The following is a 25092-nucleotide window of genomic DNA, read 5'->3' on the forward strand; positions in this document are numbered from 1 at the left end:
AAGCATAAAGCTAATTTAAAACAGTTAGCTTTAAGTTACTATTAGTTGCTGTCTTTAAACAGTTTTACCAGAATTGTAGGTGGGCATTTAGATTAAGTAATAGATACTTTCAATAAAACATTTGTTCTTAACCCTGATACTTGATTACATCATTTTCACAAACAAATAGTGAAGGTTGTGTAGTTTTATGACATCATGAGCATATTTTCTGTGGAAGTTGTTACTTAGTAATTTTAGTCAGGCATTGTTTCCAATAGTTTTGATTTCCTACATGTAATCATTACCGTCTTGCCCTCCCACTCTGTCTCTGGAATGTCCAGCAGTGAAAACATGACTCTAGTTTCCTTTATTAGTAACCTATGGACCATGACATCTCTTATACTATTTTTTAAAATTATTTTTATTAATGTACATTGTATTATTTGCCCCAGGGGTACATGTCTGTGAATCATCAGGCTTACACTCTTCGTAGTGCTCAGTATAGCACATACACTCCCCAATGTCCATAACCCAACCACCCTCTCCCTAACCCCCACACCCCAGCAACCCTCAGTTTATTTTGTGAGATTAAGAGTCTCTTATGGTTTGTCTTCCTGCCGATCCCATCTTGTTTCATTTTTTCCCTTCCCTATCTCTCCAAATCCCCTGCCCTTCCCCTCAAATTCCTCATATCAGAGATATCATATGATAATTGTCTTCCTCTGATTGACTTATTTCACTCAGCATAATACCCCATAGTTCCATCCACATCGTTACAAATGGCAAGATTTCATTTCTTTTGATGGCTGCACAGTATTCCGTTGTGTATATATACCACATCTTCTTTATCCATTCATCTGTTGATGGACATCTAGGTTCTTTGCGTTGTTTGGCTATTGTGGACATTGCTGCTATTGTGGACGTTGCTGCTATAAACATTCCGGTGTATGTACCCCTTCAGATCACTACATTTGTATCTTTAGGGTAAATTCCAGTAGTGTGATTGCTGGGTTGTAGGGTAGCTCTATTTTCAACTTTTTGAGGGAACCGCCTTGCTGTTTTCCAGAGTGGCTGCACCAGCCTGCATTCCCAGCAACAGTGTAGGAGGGTTCCCTTTTCTCTGCATCCACGCCAGCATCTGTCGTTTCCTGACTTGTTCATTTTAGCCATTCTGACTGGTGTAAGGTGGTATCTCCTTGTGGTTTTGATGTGTATTTCTCTGATACCGAGTGGTGCAGAGCACTTTTTCATGTGTCTGTTGGCCATCTGCCATCTGGATGTCTTCTTTGTAGAAATGTCTGTTCATGTCTTCTGCCCGTTTCTTGATTGGTTATTTGTTCTTTGGGTGTTGAGATTGATAAGTTCTTTATAGATTTTGGATACTAGCCCTTTATCTGCTATGTCATTTGCGAATATCTTCTCCGATTTTGTCAGTTGTCTTTTGGTTTTGTTGACTGTTTCCTTTACTGTGCAGAAGCTGTTGATCTTGATGAAGTCCCAGTAGTTCATTTTGCCCTTGCTTCCCTTGCCTTTGGCGATATTACTAGGAAGAAGTTGCTGCGGCTGAGGTCGAAGAGGTTGCTGCCTGGGCTCTCCTCAAGGATTTTGATGGATTCCTGTTCTCACATTGAGGCCTTTCATCCATTTTGAGTCAATTTGTGTGTGTGGTGTAAGGAAATGGTCCAGTTTCATTCTTCTGCATGTGGCTGTCTGGTTTTCCCAACACCTTTTGTTGAAGAGACTGTCTTTTTTCCATTTCCATTTCCTGCTCTGTCAAAGATTATTTCGCCATAGAGTTGAGGGTCTATTTCTGGGCTCTCTGTTCTGTTCCATTGATCTATGTGTCTGTTTCTGTGCCAGTACCATACTGTCTTGATGAAGACAGCTTTGTAATAGAGCTTGGAGTCTGGAATTGTGTTGCCACCAACTTTGGCTTTCTTTGTCAACATTGCTCTGGCTGTTCAGGGCCTTTTCTGGTTCCATATAAATTTTAGGATTATTTGTTCCTTTTCTTTGGAAAAAATGGATGGTATTCTGATAGGGATTGCATTAAACATGTAGATTGCTTTAGGTAGCATAGACATTTTCACAGTATTTGTTCTTCCAACTCATGAGCATGGAGCGTTTTCCATTTCTTTGTGTCTTCCTCCATTTCTTTCATGCGTACTTTATAGTTTTCTGAGTGCAGAGTGTTTTGCCTCTTTGGTTAGGTTTATTCCTAGGTATCTTATGGTTTTGGGTGCGATTGTAAATGGGATCGACTGCTTAATTTCTCTTTCTTCTTCTCTCTTGTTGTTTGTGTATAGAAATGCAACTGGTTTCTGGGCATTGATTTTATATCCTGACGTGTAAGTGAATTCCTGTATGAGTTCTGGCATTTTTTGGCGTGGAGTATTTTGGTTTTTTCTGCATAAAGTCTTGTATCGTTTGCAAAGAGTGAGAGAGTTTGCCTTCTTCCTTGCGTATTCAGACGCCTTTTATTTCTTTTTGTTGTCTGATTGCTGAGGCTGGGATTTCTAGTACTGTGTTGAATAGCAGTGGTGATAGTGGACATTCCTGCCGTGTTCCTGACCTTAGGGGAAAAGCTCTCAGTTTTCGCCATTGAGAATGATATTTGACGTGGGTTTTGCCTAGATGGCTTTGAGGATATTGAGATATGTATCCTCTGTCCCTACACTTTGAAGAGTTTTGATCAAGAAGGGATGCTGTACTTTGTCAAATGCTTTTTCAGCATCTGTTGAGAGTATCATACAGTTCTTGTTCTTTCTTTTATTAATGTACTGTATCACATTGATTGACTTGCGGATGTTGAACCAGCCTTGCAGCCCTGGAATAAATCCCACTTGGTCGGGGTGAATAATCCTTTTAATGTACTGTTGGAGCCTGTTGGCTGGTATTTTGATGAGAATTTTTGCATCCGTGTTCATCAAGGATATTGGTCTGTAATTCTCTTTTTTGGTGGGGTCTTTGTCTGGTTTTGGGATCAAGGTAGTGCTGGCTTCATAGAACGAGTTTGGAAGTCTTCCTTCCATTTCCATTTTTTGGAACAGTTTAGGAGAACAGGTATTAGTTCTTCTTTAAATGCTTGGTACCATTCCCCCGGGAAGCCGTCTGGCCCTGGGCTCTTGTTTGTTGGGAGATTTTTGATGACTGCTTCAATTTCTGTACTGGTTATGGGTCTGTTCAGGTTTTCTTTGTCTTCCTGGTTCAGTTTTGTTAGTTTATACGTCTCTAGGAATGCACCCATTTCTTCCAGATTGTCAGATTTGCTGGCGTATAGTTGCTCATAGTACGTTCTTAAAATTGTTCGTATTTCTTTGGTGTTGGTTGTGATCTCTCCTCTTTCATTCATGATTTTATTAATTTGGGTCCTTTCTCTTTGCTTTTGCAGAAGTCTGGCCAGGGGTGTGTTATCAATCTTACTAATTCTTTGAGAGAACCAGCTCCTAGTGTCATTGATTTGTTCTACTGTTCTTTGGTTTCTGTTCCATTGATTTTTGTTCTGACTTGACTATTTCTCTTCTCCTGCTGGGTTTAGGCTTTCTTCACTGTTCTTTCTCCAGCTCCTTTAGGTGTAGGGTTAGGTTGTGTACTTGAGAGCTTTCTTGTTTCTTGAGAAAGGCTTGTATCGCTATATACTTTCCTCAGGACTGCCTTTGCTGTGTCCCAAAGATTTTGAACAGTTGTGTTTTCATTTTCATTTCTTTCCTGAATTTTTTCAGTTCTTTAATTTCCTGGTTGACCCATTCATTCCTCAGTAGGATGCTCTTTAGCCTCCGTGTATTTGTGTTCTTTCCAGCCTTCCTCTTGTGATTGAGTTCTCGCTTCAGAGCTAGAACATTGTGGTCTGAAAATATTCAGGGAACGATCCCATCTTTGGTACTGGTTAAGACGTGATTTTGTGAGCCAGGGTGTGATCTATTCTGAAGCGTGTCCCATGTGCACATAGAGAGAAGAATGTGTATTCTGTTGCTTTTGGATGGAGTGTTCTGAATATCTCTGTGATGTCCGTGTAGTCCAGTGTGTCATTTAAAGCCTTTATTTCCTTGTTGATCTTTTTTGCTTAGATGATCTGTCCGTTTCTGTGAGGGAGGTGTTAAAGTCCCCTACTGTTAGTGTATTATTGTCAATGTGTTTCTTTGATTTTGTTATTAATTGGTTTATATAATTGGCCACTCCCAGGTTAGGGGCATAGACATTTAAAACTGTTACATCTTCTTGTTGAACAGACCCTTTAAGTATGATAGGGTGTCCTTCCTCATCTCTTGTTATAGTCTTTGGCTTAACATGTAATTTATCTGATATTAGGATTGCCACCCCAGCTTTCTTTTGTTGTCCATTAGCATGGTAAATTATTTTCTATCCTCGCACTTTCAGATGGAGGTGTCCTTGGGTCTAAAATGAGTTTCTCGTAGACAGCATATGGATGAGTCTTGTTTTTTTAATACATTCTGATACCCTGTGTCTTTTGATTGGGGCATTTATCCCATTCACATTCAGGGTAACTATTGAGGGATGTGAATTTAGTGCCATTGTATTGCCTGTAAGGTGACCGTTACTGTATATTGTCTCCATTCCTTTTTGGTCTGTTACTTTTAGGCTCTTTCTTTGCTTAGAGGACCCCTTTCAATATTTTCTATATGGCTGGTTTGATGTTTGCAAATTTTCTTAATTTTTGTTTGTCCTGGAAGCTTTTTATCTCTTCAATTTCAGTGACACCCTTCCTGGATATAGTATCCTTGGCTGGATATTTTTCTCGTTATTCCTCTGAATATATCATGCCAGTCCTTTCTGGCCTGCCAGGTCTCTGTGGATAGGTCTGCTGCCAATCTAATATTTCTGCCATTGTATGTTATAGACTTCTTGTCCTGAGCTGCTTTCTGGATTCTCTCTTTGTCACTGAGACTTGTAAGTTTTACTGTTAGATGATGGGGTATGGACCTATTTTTACTAATTTTGAGGGGCGGTTCTCTGCACCCCCTGGATTTTGATGTTCCTTTTCCATATTAGGGAAATTCTCCACTATAATTCACTCCAGTATACCTTCTGCACCCCTCCCCCCCTTCTTCAGGAATCCTGTTATTCTCTAATACTGTTTTGTCTTATGGTATCACTTATCTCTGGATATTCTCCCCTCGTGGTCCAGTAGTTGTTTGTCTCTCTTTTGCTCAGCTTCTTTATTCTCCATCATTTGCTCTTCTATATCACTAATTCTCTCTTCTGCCTCGTTTGTCCTAGCAGTTAGAGCCTCCATTTTTGATTGCACATCATTAATAGCTTTTAAAATTTCAGCTTGGTTAGATTACAGTTCTTTTATTTCTCTAGAAGGGGCTTTTATTTCTCCAGACATTGTGCCTCTGATAATCTTCCATGCCTTTTTTGAGTCCAGCTAGCACCTTGAGAATCATTATTCTGAACTCTAGATCTGACATATTACCAGTGTCCGTATTGATTAGGTCCCTATCCATTGGTACTGCCTCTTGTTCTTTTCTTTGTGGTGAGTTTTTCCGTCATTTTATCCAGATAAGAATAGTTGAACGAGAGAATAAAATACTAGAGGATGGCCAAACCCTCAGAAAAATACGTGCTATTTTTATCAAATCAGAGGAGACCTGAAACCGGTGGAAGAAAAAAGGGGGGAAAATAAAAAAATTAGACAAAAAAAAATCTTAAAACTGGTGAATAGAACACATCCACTCACTCGATTTTGGGTATATTCTGTTCACTTAGATGAAACTTCCTCCAAAAATTTTAAAGAAAGTAAAACTTATATATATATCAAAATAATGTTAAACATGATGAAGGGATGGAATATGAGTGTAATGATGAAGATTAAAAACGATTGTAAAAAAGGAACTGAGATGAAAATTATTTCGAAAGAGAAAAAAAAAGAGCATACATGATATGGGTGGAGACTGGAAGAAAGCCATGTGTTCGATTTAGAGTATATTTTGGTCTATTAGAACAAATTGTATCTCTAAATTTCGAAGAAAAAAACCTATATGTATAGAAAAATAAAATTAAATATAATGAAGCGATGAAATATATGAGCATAACAGTGGTAATATAAAAAGATTTTTTTAAAAAGCTCCTACTAAGATAAAATAGTTTGAAAATGTTATACGAGGAAAGATTAAATTAAAAAAAAAGAATAAAAAAAATTTAACTTTGGAAGACTAAAGGATTATCGGGAAAACAGCATGAATTCTGTGTGCTACTTTCCCCTATCTCTGTAATTTTACAGTTCTTATTGATTGGTGAACTTGTTTTTGGTAACGTTCTTGTTGATCTTCTGGGGGGCGCTTGTTGTAGTGATTCTCAAATGTCTTTGCCTGAGGTGGAATTGCATCAACCTTTCCAGGGTCCAGGCTAAGTAATCTGCTCCTGTTTCCGCTCGGTATCTTTTGTTCCCTGAATGCTTTTTGTAAGGCTTTGGAGCACAGGAATGAAAATGGCGGACTTCAGTTTCCGTCCCAGAGAACCACGTGCTCGGTCTCCAGTTCTCATCGCGCCTTCAGAGAAAAGCAGTCAATCTCTCTTGTCTGCCTGGTCTCTGGCCCGTGCTTCGTGGACACCTTGACTGCAACTGAGTGTTTCTGTCTGTGGCCCAGGGCCCATTTGAAGTCTCCAAACCCCGCAGATTTCTGGCACCCCTCTTGGAGGAGCTAGTAGGGGGTCTCACCATATGTGCCATTTGTAGTGTCCCTGCTCAAAGAGCAGTGGTCTGACTGTGCCTTGGATCATGGTTTAAGGTAACCCCCGAACTGAGAACTTACTCCTCTTCCTTATCTCTGTAGTCAGCTTCCCCACTCCAGTACCTCGCTGCTCTGCTACACTCAGACACCCCCAGCCTTTTTATGACTTTGCAGGTCCTGAGACCACACTGCCCCCGTGTAGTCTCCAATTCTGCTTAGCCTCTGGAATGATGTCCCTCAGTGGACCCGACTTCTGAGAGTTCCGATTTTGTGTTCCGATGCTCTCCCACTTTCTGGGAGCAGGTCCCCTTGACCAGTGTTCCCATAGCTTTGGATTCAATTCTCCACGTGTCTTACCTTTCCAGAAAGTGGTTGATTTTCTCTTCCTAGAATTTGTTTTCTTCTTCTTTTCTACCTCCGATGTGTTTGTATGTGTTCTGAATGATTTGTTAACTAAGTAGCTGAGCTCCTGGGACCTGATGATATTTTAGTCTCCTACTCCTCCGCCATCTTGCTTCCTCCTCATTTACACTATTTTTAATGGATTGGAAGCATGATTAGTCCTCCATCACCAACTGTCAGCACTCTTAATGGGATGTTGGAAAGTACATCTTAAGTAGTAAAAGTTACTTGAAAAAGTGTGTGGTAGTTTATGGAAGGATCAAATTTTTTTATTTATCTGATACATAGTAACTGACGAATAAAGAAGTAAGAGTTGTGTTGAAGTGTGAAAAAAAAATCCTTTCTCTTACCTCGTATTATGTAGATTCGATCAGTTTGATTTTTTTTTCTTTTTTTTGCTAATGGTTAGTTTCTAGTTCTGCACATTTGGCTATGATACCACATAAATGTCACTTGAGGTCTTTAGCAGAATTCTGGAAAGTAGGGTAGATGAGACTCAATAAAACAAGTCGTAGATGCTAGACATGGCTGCTATGTTGAGCCAGGTATTTGGGAAGAGATTTACTTGCTATTAATTGAAGAACGATTTCCTAGCCAAGATGTTGTTGGGGTAAATGAAATAAGTGGATCTTGTTCCACCAGGGAGACTGTGTGTGTTCAGGATCAGTAAGCATTTATAGATGTCTTCTGAGCTAGATCTATGCCATCTATGTTGTCTGGCAGCCTCTTGTGGGAGACCCACTTAATGGTGCGGTATTCAAGGAAAGGCCTTCAGTCCCTGGGATAGGCTGATAATGGTAGGGCAGGATTCTAGCTTCATAGGAACCAGTTTACTGTCTGGGTTACTTAGGTATAAGTAATTTATAATTTCTGTATTAAGGCTCAGTTAATAAGATGGCACAGTGTCAGAACTGAAACAACTAAGCAGGCTGGTCGTGGGACATCATCTATTTCTTTCATTTGAGAGCACCTTGGATCCTTGTTTAGGAATGAGAATACAGCTATATGTCACTTCACCTGTGTGGCAGAAACGTGTAGGGAAGGGAGCCTGTCAAGTCACAAGTAGTTAAAGGGTTATGTATATATTATCACCCTTTAACCCACTGAGCCACCCAGGCGCTCCTATTATCACCTTTTAAAATAATTGTCAAAATTCTTCTGCTAACCCCCCACCCCCTGGCCAAACTTCAAAGAAACATCAAATTTGAGTGGGATAAGTGTAGTTACATGTCTGAGATGGGTTTTGTTTTCAGGCCTGCAAAATTGTATTCTTGGGGTATAACCTTAAGATTGTATGTATCCTGTTGTATTACTATATTCTCTGTTCTTACTCTTTTTATTAGGGTCAGTTTTTCTGAACATCTTTTCTGATTGTTAGTGTCTGGATTTGGGACATGGGAAAGTCACTCTTGGGATAGTGGAAGATAAAAGTGATAGAACCTTAGATAAGATCAAATGGATTTTTTTGTATTTATCCCCCCCCCCCCCCATGACCTATGCTAAAGGTTCCCAGGTATGAGAATTCTGGTTTATTTCTCCTGTATTTATGGAGTTTAGTTTATACTGACTATATACTATTTGTGTATAATAATATATGTGTGTGATACACCCACATATGCAGGCTTACTTGTCATGGTGTTATTTGTAATTGTAAAGGATTCAGAATAAAGTAAATATAAGTCAGTGGCTTAGTGTCTAAAAAAGTTATGTCTATCAGTTCAATGCAACACTGCAGCTTTCAGAAAAGAAGTAAGCTCTTCTCTAGGACATACTATAGATTGAAAATATGTGAAAGTAGAATGGTGCGGAGCTGTGCATAAGTAACAAAATATTATAGATACATGGAAATATATATGCATTTTGTTTTTTTCCCAATTTTTCTTTTTATTTTGGTGAAATACACCTAAGGTTTGCCAACTTAACCATTTTTACCTGTACAGTTCAGTTGTATTAAATACATTCATGATACTGTGCAGTCATTACCACCATCTCTAGAATTTTATTCATATTTTAAAACTAACTCTATGAAAAATAATACATGGATATGCAGTGTTGGGCATAGAAAATATAACTGGTACTATAGTAAAAACTCAGTACAGTGACAGATGATAGATTTATTGTGGTGATCACGTTGTAAAGAGATCGTGAAAATATAAATATTGACTCATTATTTTGTACACTTGAAACTATTATAAAATTACAAAAACATAAATTTTACCCATTAAACAATAATTCCCTATTTCTTTTTTTTATTTTAAGATTTTATTTATTTATTTGACAGAGAGAGATCACAAGTAGGCAGAGAGGCAGAGAGAGAGAGGGAAGCAGGCTCCCTGCCGAGCAGAGAGCCTGATGTGGGGCTCGATCCCAGGATCCTGAATTTATGACCTGAGCTGAAGGCAGAGGCTTAACCCACTGAGCCACCCAGGTGCCCCCTGCCTATTTCTTTTTTCCCTAGCCTCTGGCAAACACTTTCTGTTTCTATGATTTTGACTAAGTACCTTATTTAAGTGGAGTGATTTAGTACTTGTTTGTTATTGCCTTATTTCACTTAGTATGATATTCTCAAGGTTCATCCATATTGTAGATTGTGTTAGAATTTCCTTCATTTTTAAGGCTGAATAATATACTCTGTTGTGTGTGTATATCACATTTGTTCATCCTTTAATTCAATGATGGATACTTGGGTTGCTTCCATGTTTGAGCTCTTGTGAATAATGTTGCTGTGATGATGGCTGTACAAATAACTTTTTGAGACCCTGGTTTCAGTTCTTTTGAGTATATATGTATATATAGTTGGTTGATCATATGGTAATTCTATTTTTATATTTTTGAGGAACTGACATACTGTTTTCCAAAATGGCTATACCATTTTACATTCCCATCAACAGTGCACAAGAATTCTAATGTTTCCACATCCTTTCCAAGCATTGTTTTCTCTTTTTTTGATAGTAGCCATCGTAATAGGTGTGGGGTTCCATCTCATTATAGTTTTGATGTATATTTCCCTAATGATTAGTGACATTGAGCATCTCTTCTGTGCTTAATGTACATTTGCATATCTTCTTCAGAGAATTGTCTATTCAGATTATTTCCAATTTTCAAGTCAGGTTATTTGTAAGTTTTAGTAGTTCTTTATGAATTTTGGATATTAATCTTTTAATAAATCCTTCAATAAATAAATAAATTTATTAATAAATGAATCTTTCAATTAATCAGATACATGATTTGTAAATATTATTTTCCATTCCGTGAGTTGCTTTTTGCTCTTTACCCATTTAGTGGTTTTGGCACCCTTGTCAAAATCCGTAAACCATATAAGTGAGGGTTTGTTTTTTGGGCTCTTTATTATATTCCACTGCTCTGTATGTTTGCTTTCATGCCAGCACCACACTTTTTATAGTTTAGCTTTGTAATAAGTTTTCAAGTCAAGAAGTGTGTCTTCCATTGTTGTTGCTTTTCAAGATTATTCTGGTCGTTTGAGATCCTTTTGAGAGTCTCTATTAATTATAGAATGGGTTTTTCTATTTCTGCAAAACATGTCATTTGGATTTTGATAGAGATTACATTGAATCTGTAGGTTGCTTTGGGGAGTATTGTCATTTTAATAAAATTAACTCTTCCAATCCATGAACATAGAGTGGGTTTCCATTTATTTATTTCTTCTTTTATTCCATACATATTTCTTTGTTTATATGACATATAAGGAAAGACTAGTAGTGTTTGTCTCTTAGGAAGGTAGATTGTGGATTGAGGGCAGGGGTGTGCAAGCTTTCATTGTAGAACTTTAATTACCTTTTGAATTTTAGACCATGTAAATGTATTACTTATTTAATAAAGAAATACAACATTTTGCCACCTGTTTTCGGACATATACACACCCTTGTGTGTAGAGACACTTACGTGCTTGCACAATACTGAGAAAATACCTGTTCTTCTGAAAAGTGAGCACAGAGACAAGACTTACTAGGAGCCCAAATCAGGAGTCCAGCTGTAAAGAATGAAAGCATGAAATGATGATGTTTTTAAGCAATTTTAAATTTATCAGCCTGTAAAGAAGGATCTGGTGCGGTAAATGATAGCCTTAGTTGCCATGCTTAGGAGTTTAGATTTTAAATTGGTGGTTAATGAGGGTCACTAAAGATCAGAGATTAAACAAGGAAGTAATGGGATTATGTTACATTATAAGAATTACTGTGATTATAGAATTAGAATAGCATGGGATCATTTAATAGAAATAGGATGTGAGCCACATCTGAACCTTAATATTGTCTGAGTTACAAAAAATGGGTAATGAAATTAATTTTTGTGTATCTAAAGTTATTTTATCATGTAATCACTATAACATTGTAAGTGAGAGATTTTGTACGGTATTTTTCATTCTGAACTTCATGTCTTCACAATCTTGTGGATATTTTATGCTTATTGCAAATTTTGTTTTTGACTAGCCATATTTTGTACGCTTAGCTTCATGAGAGTAGTGCTATCATGTTAGATAGTACAAATAGAGAGAGTCAGGATGTAGTCAGGAGACAATATTCTAGTAATTGCAGTAGAAAATTTAATTTGATGAAGAATTGTTAATTATTAAAAAGTCCTTAATTATTTATTATTCAGGAATTGCAAATTAAGACAACAATAGAATAACAACTGTATACCTATTAAAATGGCTGAAATCTAAATACTTGACAAGGTTATAAAGCTGTCAGTGTTACAGAGCATCAGGAACTCTTATTCATCACTGGAGGGAATACAAAATATTATATCTACTTTGGAAGATTGGCAGTTTTTTTACAAAGCAAAATATAGTTTTATCATATGATTTAATAATCATCCTCCTGGATGTTTACACAACTCATTTGGAAATTATGCCCACACAAAATGCTGCATGTGAATGTGTATTGCAGCTTTATTCCTAACTGCCAAGAAATGGTGACCAAGATGTCCATCATTAGGTTAGTGGATGACAAAATGTAATATCTTCATACAATGAAATATTACTTAGAAATAAAAGGAAATTAGCTATTCAGCACTAAAAGACATGGATGAATCTTTTTATATATTGTTAAAGTGAGAGATACAGTCTAAAAAGGCTGCATACTGTGTGATTTAATTATATGATTGTAAAAGCCGAAACTATAGTTAAGATAAAAGAATTCATTGTTTGCCAAAGAGAAGTGGGAGGTTTGAATGGGAGAAGCACAGGGATTTTTTTAAGGTGATGAGATACCAGATTGTACATACATGATACTGCATTTGTTAAAACCCATTGAACTTAACAGAAAAAGTGAACTTTAGAAGTACAGATTTTATAAAGTCATGTAAGAGGTTAGGTGGATACCAGAAGGGAATGTAGAATGTAACAAAGCAGTCTACCTCTGTTTGAAGTGTTTGAAACAATGTTACTGAAGGGAATTGGGCAGGATGTTGCTGACTTAAATAACTTTTGAAATTAATCTGTAAGCCTAAAATCAAAGAAACTACATTGTATATGTAAGCAATGCAATCTAGTTAATAAAGTTGTTTCTGCTGGGGTGTGATTGAACAGTTTTTTTATGTTATACAGTTAGCCACTGTATAGTACATAATTAGTTTTTGATGTAGTGCTCAGTGCTTCATTAGTTAAGTGTACCACCCAGTGCTCATCACAGCACCTAAATAGTTCTAGTACTGCTATACGTGTATACTAGTTGGTGTCAGGTTTGTCACTGTTGGGTTGTGACCATATGGATTAGTAAGGGGGATGATGCATTCATATGGTAATGGTTAGAGTTGGAGATAACTAGTATGAACTTATATTTATCTTAATATGGATAATAAATTATTAAATGCAGCAGTACTTACACTCAGTATCAAGGAGCAAAATCAAGTGCCCAGATCTTCATCTTTAATATCATTCTTCAGTAAAAGGAACCAGAGCTCCTTGGAGTATTGACTAGTTCCAAAAATTGTGGAAGGGAATACACAAGATGAGCCTGTAGAATATTGGGCTTCCAGAAGGTAACCAGTAAGACCCACATATAAACACACACACACAGATGGAAATATGTGAAATGGATGAAGATCTCCCTACGGCCAGAGCTGAAACAGGTTGAAGAACAGAACTGTGTTGAATTATAACTCAAAGTATAAAATAAGTTTGATGAGTCCACATTAGTTTAAATGATCGAATGAGAACAGATAAATCTACCTTACTAAAAAATTCTAGATATGCGTAAATACTCCGCCCATGAAAGAGGTGGAGAATAACACCCCACCCCATAAATGTGTAATGGGATGTATGTAGTGTCTTTCTTCCAGAAATACAGAATGGAACAGGGTGGAAAAGTAACTTTACAGTTGAGAAACATGACAGACACCACCTCAGTCAACTGATTAAGGTCAGCTTCCTCAGTGATAAATTTTGTTGATAGTGTATACCTTTGATACAAGGTGAAAAAAAGTAAAACTTTCTCTCTTACATCTTCCTTTCCAAACCCTTAATCCCAATGTAGTGATAAGAAAAACCCATCAGACAAAACCCAGTTGAGAAACCTTCTATAAAACACTTGGCCAGAAATCCTCACAACAGTCAGGGTCACCAGAAAACCAGGGAAAGCCTGTCAAAGCCAAAAGGAGTTTAGAGGCACATGACATAAATGTAATAGGGTGTCCTGGATGGGGTCCCGGAACAGAAAATGGCCATTAGGCAAAGCTAAGAAAATCTGAATTAAGTAGGGACTTTTCGTTATTCTCTCAATATTGGTTCGCTAACTGTAGCAAATGTACCATACAAATGGTAAGGAGTTAATAATAGAGTAAGTGAATGTGATGTATGTGGGAGTTTTCTGTACTGTCTTCACAGCTTTTTGGTAAATCTAGAACTGTTCTAAAAATAATTTACTTAAAAATAAATAGTAAATTTATTACATATTAATCTGCACACAGAAATGATTGTAAGATTGTTAACCAAAAAGAGTTGAAAGAGTACTATGAAGAACAGAAGAATAGAAAGTGATGGGAACAGGTGCAATAAGTTGGGAGGGAAGCCCCTACATACCATACTTTGTAGTATTCCTCCCGTGCCCTTTAGTTAAAAAACTGAACACTGTAGCAGATAACAAAAACGTTTACAGGTCCAGCTCCAGGATCATAATGTGGGACAAACAAGGGTAGATGTGAAGATGAAGAATACATTGAGAAGTTGATAACTGAAACAGACTGTTTTGATGGTAAATCCCTTAAAAGAGTATAAAGATTAAGAAGAAAAGATACTGAGTAGAGCCCTAAGTAATTCTAACAGATAAGAAATACAGGGAAGGGAAAAGATATCTGAAAGGAAAAGATGAAATCATGTGGCCTATTGATAGGGTTTCAAAACATGTCTATTACATTTAGCAACACTATTTTCATTGGTAAGCTTGGTAAAGCAGTAACTGTGATGAGTTTATATATGAATGAAATTTATGGGAATAATAATAGTGACACGTAGGCGATTCTGTCAAATATCCTTGGCTCAAGGGTTTGGACATAGATAAGGTGTTGGCTGGTGTTGACTTTTAAAAAAAAATGGGGGGCATGGGCTGGGATGTTAATTGAAGAATGTAAATTCCATCAGAGGCAAGAATGTTTGTTTATTGTTAGTATTTTTAGTACCTAGAACAGTCTTAAATATGTTCAACGTATATTGGTTGCATGACTGGATTAAAAACAAATACTCAAGGACTTGTATAGAGAGAGAAGTTGAATATGCAACTTTTCCAAGTAATGCCTTATTGAATAAGGTTTCTGAGGGAATAGTATCAGGAAGGTTTAAAGATGGAGATGTCAAAGGGGACATGGTTAAAATATTCAGCATTTGCATTCTTGTTGTGCATAACATTTTTAAAAAAAATTTTCATGTCTTATACAAATTACACTTTGCTTTGCAATTATTACTGAAAACAAATTGTGAAGCTTCCTTTGGTCAGAAATTAAATCTCTTAACCTGTAGTAGTGCTAAGTACTTTGCACAGGATGAAACATAATTGTGGTATTCTGCATAAAGCAAAGTGTACCCCTTATTTAATTTAATATTTTCCTCATCTTTTTATTCAGTCTACAAATAAGAAACCTCGAAAATCTCCAGGAGAGAAGAGTAGAATTGAAGCTACCATTAGAGGAGCGGGCCGTGGAAGAGCAAATGGGCACCCCCAACAGAATGGTGAAGGGGAGCCTGTCACACTATTTGAAGTGGTGAAATTGGGGAAAAGTGCAATGCAGGTAAATTTTAAGTGTTTTTGTTTTATTTACAAAGCAGTACTGTCAGTAATCTATGTGGAACCTTTTAAGTGACATTTACATATTTTTGCTGATTGTATAATGAAGTTTATCTTTAAAATTTTTCTTTGTTTTACGTAGTTACATCAGGAAAGACATTTTGTTTAATGGTAAAATGCACTTTAGATTACAGCGTACTGAGTTAAATGACTTGTATATAATAGCTGCCTGAGAGAATTTTTATTGCCTTACTATATATTTTTAGAATCTGACTTACTATAAGTAACATATGTGTACTGAAGAATATTTCAAAGACGAAAGGGTATAAAAAAAGGATTCTTAAGTAGTGAGCTAGGAATAACCGCAGTTAATACTCACAGTTATTTGGTGTGTGTATGTGATCTTTTATAACCTTCCTATTCTCTCTTCTCTCTCCTCATTCACTTAACAAACATTATTAAATATCCTGTAAGAGCATATAATTATTGGCTTCTTACTAATTGGCTATAAGGATAAATCACAGTTATTTTACTTTCAGTGTATCTTTTCATTTTTTCACTGTTACAGAGTTTATTCATTATTCATGTTTATCTCTTTACCTCTTTTTTTCATTTTTAAAACACTAGAGTTAGGGGCACTTCAGTGACTCAGTTGGTAAGTGTCTGCCTTCATTTCAGGTGGTGATGTCAGTGTCCTGGGATCGAGCCCCGCTTTGCTTTTCTCTCACCAGCTCTCCCTGGTTGTGTTTTCTGTCTCTTACTATCTCTATCTGTCAAATAAATGAAATAATATCCTTAATAAAAAAAAATACACTAGGGCAAAATTTTTGGTGAAAGGGTATTTCTTAACTTTGTGATACATAAATATATTACTCTCCAAAAAATTTCACTAGTCTTTCACTAGAAGTGTGCCTCGCAACTGGATACTTTATAGTTAGGAATCAATTATAATATACCGAAAAATCACATTTATTTATGATTTATTTATTTATTGGGTGGGGGACGATCAGCAGGAGAGTGAAAGAGAAATCCAAGCAGACTCCACACTGATCATGTAGCCCGACTCAGCTCTTGATGTCACAGTTCTGAGGTCACCACCTGAGCCGAAACTAAGAATTGGAGGCTCAACAGACTGCATCACCCAGGCACCCCTTAATTTATTATTCTAATGTGCATTTCTTTGATCACCAATGATAAAAGTCAGATATTTGCATTCTCTATTTATTTGCTCATTTTTGATAGTTCCTTTTTAGTTTCTTTAAAATTAATGTAATTTGTGAAACAGGTTTACTTTTAGAAATTTTCATTTTTTAACCTGTATTTCCTTTTGCATTTCTTAAGGGAGTTCAGCTTTTACTGCTTTTTTTGTATGTTAACAGATTGATATGTTCAGGGATCTTGGAATTTGTGTGGGAGGAGAGGTGGGGCAGTGTGATGATGCCAATAGTAAAAGAAATAGAAATTTCCAGTTATTTGAAGCAGTGGACAGACTGTAAATTACATAAATATGATTTTAAAATAATGACCCTTAGCCACAAAGCTGGATAGTTTCCTTATTATACTTTAGTAGAAAAATTGTTACCAAGTTATAAGTATCTTATTTTTGAGGTCTACTTTATGGTTTTCCACACTTAAGTGGAAACACAAGCAGAAAATTGAAGAAAATTTATGTCTTACCATTATTTTATTATATTTTTAAAGGATTTATTTATTTTAGAGAGAGAGAAAGAGAGCATACTAGTGTGAGCCCAGGGAGGGACCGAGGAAGAGAATCCTCAAGCAGACTGCCTGCTGAGTGCACAGCCAACTATGGGACTTGATCCCAGGATCCTGAGATCATGACCTGGTCTGAAACCAAGGGTCAGACACTTAACCAACTGAGCCACTCAGGAACCCCAAGGAAATTTATTTTTATGTATAAATTTAAACATTGCGTTTCCGTATAAATTTAAACATTGCGTTTCAGTACTTTGCTTTCATTTTTTTCATGTAAAATTTTTTGTAAGATATTTGTGTATATAAAAATAATTTTAATGTATACTGTATTAAAGCTTAATCCAGCTTTTTTTATTTTTTAAGATTTTATTTATTTATTTGACAGAGGGAGAGAGATCACAAATAGTCAGAGAGGCAAGCAGAGAGGAGGGCGGGAGCAGGCTCCCTGCTGACCAGAGAGCCTGTTGCGGGTTGATCCCAGGACCCTGAGATCATGAACTGAGCTGAAGGCAGAGGCTTTAACCCACTGAGCCACCCAGGCACCCTCAATCCAGCTTTTTAAAAATATGAAAAATATCTTTAATATGAACAAAATCTAGTATAGTATTTGAAACAAAACAGTGACTAATAGAAGTTTTTTCTTTTTTATCCACTGTATTCTCTATTCTTCATTCAGATTAGTCTTCCCGAATGCTATTTCATACTGTCACTCCTTGCTTAAATTCTTCTTAAATTCTTTTGGATTCACATTTTGTGAAAGGTTAAAATAAGTAGTTCAGCCCCTAGTGCTTTCCGTTATTTGCTTTTAATCCACCTTTTCAGCTTCTTCTCGCTATTCTTCTGTTTTTCTCTATTCTTGTGCCCCAAACATTTTCTACTTCACTATAATTTTTTGTTAGTCGCGTACATTTTTGTTTCCTATATATATTCACATCTACAAACTTCTGTATATATATTTTTTTCATTGAGCATTCTATTATGGACATTTTTCCTGTGACATTACCTTTATATTGTTTCGTAACATGTCTCGGCCATAACTTACTTATATAATTTTTACTTGAGCTCCTTTGTTCTTAAAAGAAGTAAGATATAAACTACACTACTAAAACTAGTTTACTATTCATGTAAACTAGATTAGTTTTATTCTATTAAAAATAGCACTTCTTTGAATATTTAGATATCCATCTAAAATGTGTATGTGGGAATGATTTTGTAACATAAATTCCTGAAAGTAGTTGCTGAGTAAAGGGAATGCATGTTTAAAAAATTGGTGTTTCTTTTATTGAAGGTGGCACACTAATCTCACTGTTTATACCTCCTCATTTCAAACATAAAGTAAGAATAAAATTTTAAAAAGAGAATACAGACACTATTAAAGAGAACTAAAAAAGAGAATACAGAAACTAAATCTTTATGTGTTTAAAGTCTAAGATAATCTACAGTGATGAAGAGGATTGGGTTTAGCATAGAGAAGCAGGTACTTGTAGGCAAGAATTTGCTTCTTGTATGTTAAAAGGACTAAAACTGGGCACCTGGGTGGCTTGGTCATTAAGCATCTGCCTTTGGCTCAGGTCATGATCCCAGGGTCCTAGGATCGAGTTCCACATTGGGCTGCCTGGTCGGCAGGAGGTCTGCTTCTCCCTGTCCCACTCTCCCTACTTGTGTTCCCTCTCTCTCTCTCTCTCTGTCAAATAACTAAATAAATAAATCTTTAAAAAATTTTTTTAAAAAAGGCTAAAACTGCTTCATGAAACATAGAGGAATAGAGTCAGGCTTATACCTACATGAAGCCAGGGCCTAATATTAGTCTCCATGCTTGTAAAGGAGACTAAAGAAAGCCACTGATCACTGCTGCATTGGCTAAAGCTTATGTCTAGGGTGATCATATATCTCAGGTTACCTTTGAGACTCCCAGTTTATGCTTTTTTTAAATGTAGTTATTAATGGAGACTCTGTTAATACTCAAGAGGGTCTTTGTTTGGATAATAACTTAATCTAAAATCTCATTTGTGGGAAATCAAAGGGAGAAGACAGACATAGTCTTAAAACCAGGACTTGAACTGAGATGTCTGCTTAACTAAGTTGATGACTGTGTCTATAAAAATTCAAAATACTATCTTAGAGCAAGAAGTTCTAAACCTGCATTATATGATCTAGTTCTGCAAGGGAGTGACAGGATAAGCAGAGATAATCACAAAATTTTAGACGGGGAGGGATGAATAATAAAAGAAAGAAATAGCATATTTAAGGTGCCAGAGAGATGAAAGAAGAAATTGTATCTGGTACCAAAAAGGGGGATAAATTTAATAAATTTGTTTTACTGAGGGAAAGAAGCTATAGTAGATGTCATCAAAGGGAGAATTTAAGACTTGACAGCCATTAGGCATTCATTTAGAATGTAGTCCAAAGAAATAAAGAATTAATTATGAAAGAGCAATTGCATGAGTTTGGTATGGATTGAAGCGTTCTAAAATATGTCAGAGGAAGATATCAAAGGGAATAGAAGAAACATTGTTTTGAAGAGATAATTTTGGAAAATTTTCTCAGGCATATTTCCTCAGATCCCGAGTTTGTTCTCAGAAGTGAGCAGGTAAGTGAAGATAATTACCTAGGTTTTAATAGTAGATTATAACTATAGAACATGGAAGGTTAAAAGAAAGTCTTAAAATATTTCATCAAGGAATACTTGATTCTATTGTCTGACCATAGTGATAGTTGAAATGATGTTGAAATACACAAAATAAATTCCTCTTCTGAATTATACTTAAAAGTATCAGAAGGTCCTTTTATAATGTGATAAAGAGGAAATACACAGGGTTGATATGTGAATGTTAGTGAAAGTACTGTTAGTAAAAATACTGGGGCTAGCTAAAGCACTACTTGGATAAATACAAGTCTTAAATATATTAGTATTAGCAAAAGCAGTAGAAACTAGAAAAAGAGCAACCTAAATTAGGAAGAAAGAAGAGTAATTAGGAAAGGGATAATTAAAGTAGAAATGGAAATTACAAAGAGAAAGAAATTGTAGAAAAGGTCAGCTAAATAAAAATATTAATGATTGGGGTCAATACATTTCTAAGACCTAGAGGTTTTTATCTGGATAAAGGAGGTTTACTATCCAGGGATAGTTTACTATTAACAAATATTTTACTATAATATACCAGATAGTCATGTTACGGTAGGGGGAAAACCTATCCTTATCTGAAATTATGTGAAGTGTTTAGAAAAATTATTTGATAGAGTTTAGGTGATAATTGTGATGAACAGTACTCTTGGTGAATTAGGAACAAGCGGGAAATTCCTTTGTTTGCTAAGGAAGATAACAAAATTATCCATATTTACAGAATATATAATTGTCTTTGTGGAATTTTCAGGATATAAACTATTAGAACCAATAAAAGTGTTCTGCAAAATTCCATAGAGAAAATAGACATTAAAAGAAAAATCAACCTTAAAAAAATAATCAGCCCTTTGTAATAGTCTATTAGAACAATGTAATAGGAGATAAGAGCCCATTCAAATAAAGTGCTAAAGATGAAATAATAAAATTTTGGCTGTAACACTGTAAAATACTGTGTCTCACTCATCAGAGTGAATAACATTAAAATGGTGGATGAGGCGCACCTGGGTGGCTCAGTGGGTTAAAGCCTCTGCCTTAGGTTCAGGTCATGATCTCAGGTTCCTGGGATGGAGCCCTGTATTGGGCCCTCTGCTCAGCAGGGAACCTGCTTTCCCCCTCCCCTCTGCCTGCTTCTCTGCCTACTTGTGATCTCTCTGTCAAATAAACAAATAAAATCTTAATAAAGGTTTATGATACTAAGTCAGTAAGACTGTAGGGCGCCAACTATTGGGAGTACAAATCTGTTCTAACCCCTTCGGAAAAAAGTTTGGCAATATTAAGAAAAATTGACCTGTCCAGTTTTCATTCATTTGGTAAATAGTTAATGAATGCTTACGTTGTGAAAGTGACCTTTGTTTTTTTTTTTCCTTCGTTGTTTTTCCTTTTTCTTTCTTTCTTTTTTTTTTTTACTGAGAATACTTTGAAGAAAAGCAATTCAGTTCCTAGATGTAACCTCTAGAGAAATTTTCTTGTATATAAAGGAGGCAAATAGAATAATTTCTATATTTGTTTTGTTTATAATAGCAACAAAATAAGGAAGAGCCTAAACGTGTATGAATAAGATAATTGATTAATATGGTATAATGAAACACTTAAATTTTCTGTAGTGATTGAAATTGCATGAACTAGAGCTTTAGATACTGTTATGAGTCTATTTCAGGAATGCAGTTTAAAGGACAAAGCAAGCTTCAGAATGATACATAATACGTTGTACCACTTAAGTATAAATACATAAGATAACTTGAAACCAAGTTTATGATATTGTTTGCTTAGAGAATGGGATCAGAGAGGGGTATGTGGGGTACGACAATGAAAACTGAAAAAGGAGCAAAAAGAAACAAGTTTGGTTGTAAAATATTAAGTGTTATTGAAGCTGGGTGCTCTTTACCTTGTCTGTCTTATTTAGTTTATTATCTGAAGTAGAGACAGATAGGTGTTTCTGAAATGCTTCCCCAAACGAAGTCTTTAGTCAGTATGTTTGGAAAATGACTACATCCCTTTCCCTTTGGAAAGGTACAAAATGTGAAGGCTTTGATAAGTTTTGTATTAAAGTACCTGATTTCTTGTTTTTTGAGCATCCCACAAACCGTTGATTCCTACAACTATTTATGGCTTTCTGTCTTGTCTTTTCTCCCTGTCAGAATTGTAAAGAGTCCATTCACTAGCTAAAATAGGTGCTTATGCATCTCCTATAATCAGAGGCTTTATATTCAGAACTAAAACCACAGTTCTGTCCTCATGGAATATAGTCTCATGGGAAACAGATGTTGTAGAATACTTTAGTAGGAAGATAAACAGGGTGGATTGAAAACATGAAAAATTCACTTAGGCCTGTCTAGAGAACAGGGTCATGGAAGGCTTGCTGAATAGATAAAACTTGAACTGATACTTGAAAGATGAGTGGGAATTAGCTAAGCAGCAGTGAAGCATTTCTTACTGTAGAAACAAGACATACAAAGATGAGATCTATACCTTTTTCTGTAGAGGGCATATGATACTGTAGTAAAAACAGAGCTCAGAGTAAGGTTATATTGTGAACATTGAATGTTCTGATAGGGAAGAAAGACAAAAAGAGCCATAAATAATTGTAGGATGTTTAATAAAAGCAATCAGGTTCTTTAATACAAATCTTACCAAAGGCTTCGCATTTTCTTTCTCTTGAAAGGAGAAGGGATATAGTCATTTTATAAACATATTTACTATAGAAGACCTTTTTGTGAAATTGATGGCATTTTAGAAGGAAAAGATGAGTATTAGTATTGGATGAGTATTAGATAAGTATTAATTAGCATTTTTAGAAATACTTTTCTGGGTGCAGTTTAGATAATGATTTGGAGGTTTTAATGATTTGGAATCAGACTTCTTTCACTGATTTAGTTTTTTACTGATTCAATTGGGAAGAAACACATGTTTAAATTTATAGAGTATCAAGATGAAATGACAGAGTCTACAAATACTAAGGCTATGAAGTGATTCTGAAAGATAAAAGGAAGGAATCTAAGCTCATTGCTAGTTTGACTTGGTCATGTTCACCAAAAGAAAATTTTGCATGAGCATTGGTGTTGGAGGATGGATATGGAAATAATTTGGTTTGGACATTTTGACTTTCAGATATATGACATGGAATACATGTTGAATTTTGGAACATTCATGTTATTTACTTAATCTAACTTTTATTGTTGTAGTTATGGGCTTAGTAAGCATTTAAATGAACTAATCATTGGCATTTGAATTTTGTACCCTCAGGTATTGACTGAAAAAGTTGGATTATAGTTTATTCATTCAAAAATTCATTAAAAGCCTATTGTTTCAGGCATTGGTTTAGGTGTAAGAGATAGTAGATGAACTAAACTTTCCTGATCACTTGGATTCATCAACTATCTAATCATGGGAGGGAAAGGAAAACCTCGATAGTGATCAAATAATCTGTTAATATGCCATCACAAAGCAATGATTAATACTAATTGTCTTAGTATGCTACTACTAATAATAAGTTCTGTGACTGGAGATTGGAATTAGAGCATAAATGAGGTATATCTAATGACAGAATTTAGTCTTCTGTTGGCCAGGTGACTCTGAAGGGAAAACTGGTTTTGTCCTTTTAATGATTGGAAAAAGATAGAGGTATCTTAGAGGATAGGATAGTCTGTGATGAGTCATTCTCTCTTCCTTAGAGAGGAAGCTTTGTTCTTTGTAAAGAAAACTTGAACTTTTAAGGGACATTGATTTCTTCTAGTCCCTCGCTTACAAATGGGGTTGTTGCCAAATCTCAATATATAAAATACAGAGGAATTCTTCCTCAAGATTTAGCTGGGTGCATTTTACTCTGTGACTACAGCAAAGAAAGTGAAAAAGCACCTGTGACTTTATTTAAATCTCACCTGTTAACTTGTGTTTGAACTCATATTATGACTTGTCAGAAATTACATACATTACTACGTCATTGATAAAATGGATAAAAGTGTTTCATAATAACATTTGAATTTCTACATACTCCTTGCAAAGCTTAAAAGGTTTACTAAGTATTAAAATGGCTGAAGAATGTCTAAGATGTATGAGTAATTGTGCAAATTCTAAGGAGATATTAGGGGAGAGAACAAGTATATCATTGACAGAAATGAATATTACAAAGATAGGAAATAATGGGAAGTAATAAAATGAAGATGAGTGTGGAGTAAAACTTTACAGAATTGAGCAGATATAAATACTTGAGTAGAACTAATCAACATCTGAGTGTAATGCAAGAAATATGTCTTTATAGCTGCATCCACTACAGTGTAAGATTTTGGGTGTACAGGATTTAAAATCCTGTACATAATAAAATAAATACTAAATAAAATATTAAAACATTTATTCTGATTTTTAACATAACGAAAAATTTACATTTAGCAAACATCTAGATTAAGTTTAGCTGAAGTAGACAACTAAATAGTAGGTGTTTAAACAAGACTGAAGTTTATTTCTCCTAGAATAGCATAGATCATGTAATCTTTTCCATGGTGACAGGCAGTTGTCAAATAATTGAAATTGTTAATTTTTTAACAGTCAAAATGTACATAATCACAACTTCAACAGCTGTGTATTTCGGTGTCACTCCGAAATTAATTTTGTACATGAAAAGGAAGAAGCTGCAGGCAGCACAGTTGTAGACACTCATCCATGCAGCAGACAGAGCTTGGGTCCTTTCAAAGCCTATGAGTATCTTTCTATCCTGCCAGTTCTCATTCTTCTGTTCTGACCCTGGTGGGGAGTCTGGACTAATGGTGACAGTCAGTCACGTATATTTCACATGTCCCATGAATGAGTTGATCGTTTAGGGGTGGGAGTGGAAGGGGAGGAGCTCTATTGGTGCCAGGCACTGTGCTCTTGAGGTGAACACTCCATTTTGGAGCTCTTAGTTCCTAAGATAAAGGCATGTAAGGGTGGCCATAAGAGTGGCTAGAGCCTGGTAATACCTAGCCAAGTGTATGTTTGTTGACATTGATAACCTGTACAACCCCAAATGTGACAGAAATGGTAGTTGAAGGCCCACTAGTACAACCAAATGTTCCTGTGCTGGTGGATGAACTTGATGGGCATCCATGATTTGGAAAATGAAGACCTGATCCTACAGCACAACACTCTTGTTGCAAAAGCATCACTACCAAGATGCCTTTGCTTTTTAAACTCAGACTGGGAAGCTGAACTGTAGTGGCTCTTTTGTGACTGTGACTTGATCATATTCCAATGCACACAGGGTGGTGGGACACTATAGGCAGCTAACTCTCTATATTAAGCAATAGTAGAACACCTCTTGGAAGATCCTTGATGCTAGCTCTGCCTATTTTAAAAGGGGGGTTAGGGATATCTCCCAGGATGATAGCCTTCCCAGTATGCACTTCTATGTAGGTCATCCCCTGCTAGTAATTTTTACATGGATAAGAAATCCACTCCCACCCACCAT

The 25092-nt window shown here is 35.9% G+C and overlaps 1 protein-coding gene across 3 annotated transcripts in view; it reads left to right on the forward strand.

Moving 5' to 3' along the window:
• The window catches only part of STAG1 (stromal antigen 1), a 428247-nt gene that overhangs the window by 139052 nt on the left and 264103 nt on the right, over positions 1 to 25092 (forward strand). For all 3 annotated transcript variants that reach the window (XM_013061415.2, XM_004762454.3, XM_045088872.1), the window contains one exon: positions 15153 to 15317. In XM_013061415.2, the coding sequence (XP_012916869.1) occupies positions 15153 to 15317 (165 nt within the window). The remainder of the gene's footprint in view (positions 1 to 15152; positions 15318 to 25092) is intronic.

Source organism: Mustela putorius, unplaced genomic scaffold (genome assembly GCF_011764305.1).
Source record: "Mustela putorius furo isolate JIRA1106 unplaced genomic scaffold, ASM1176430v1.1 tig00003834_pilon_pilon_pilon, whole genome shotgun sequence".
In the NCBI taxonomy this organism is placed as follows: Eukaryota; Metazoa; Chordata; class Mammalia; order Carnivora; family Mustelidae; genus Mustela; species Mustela putorius.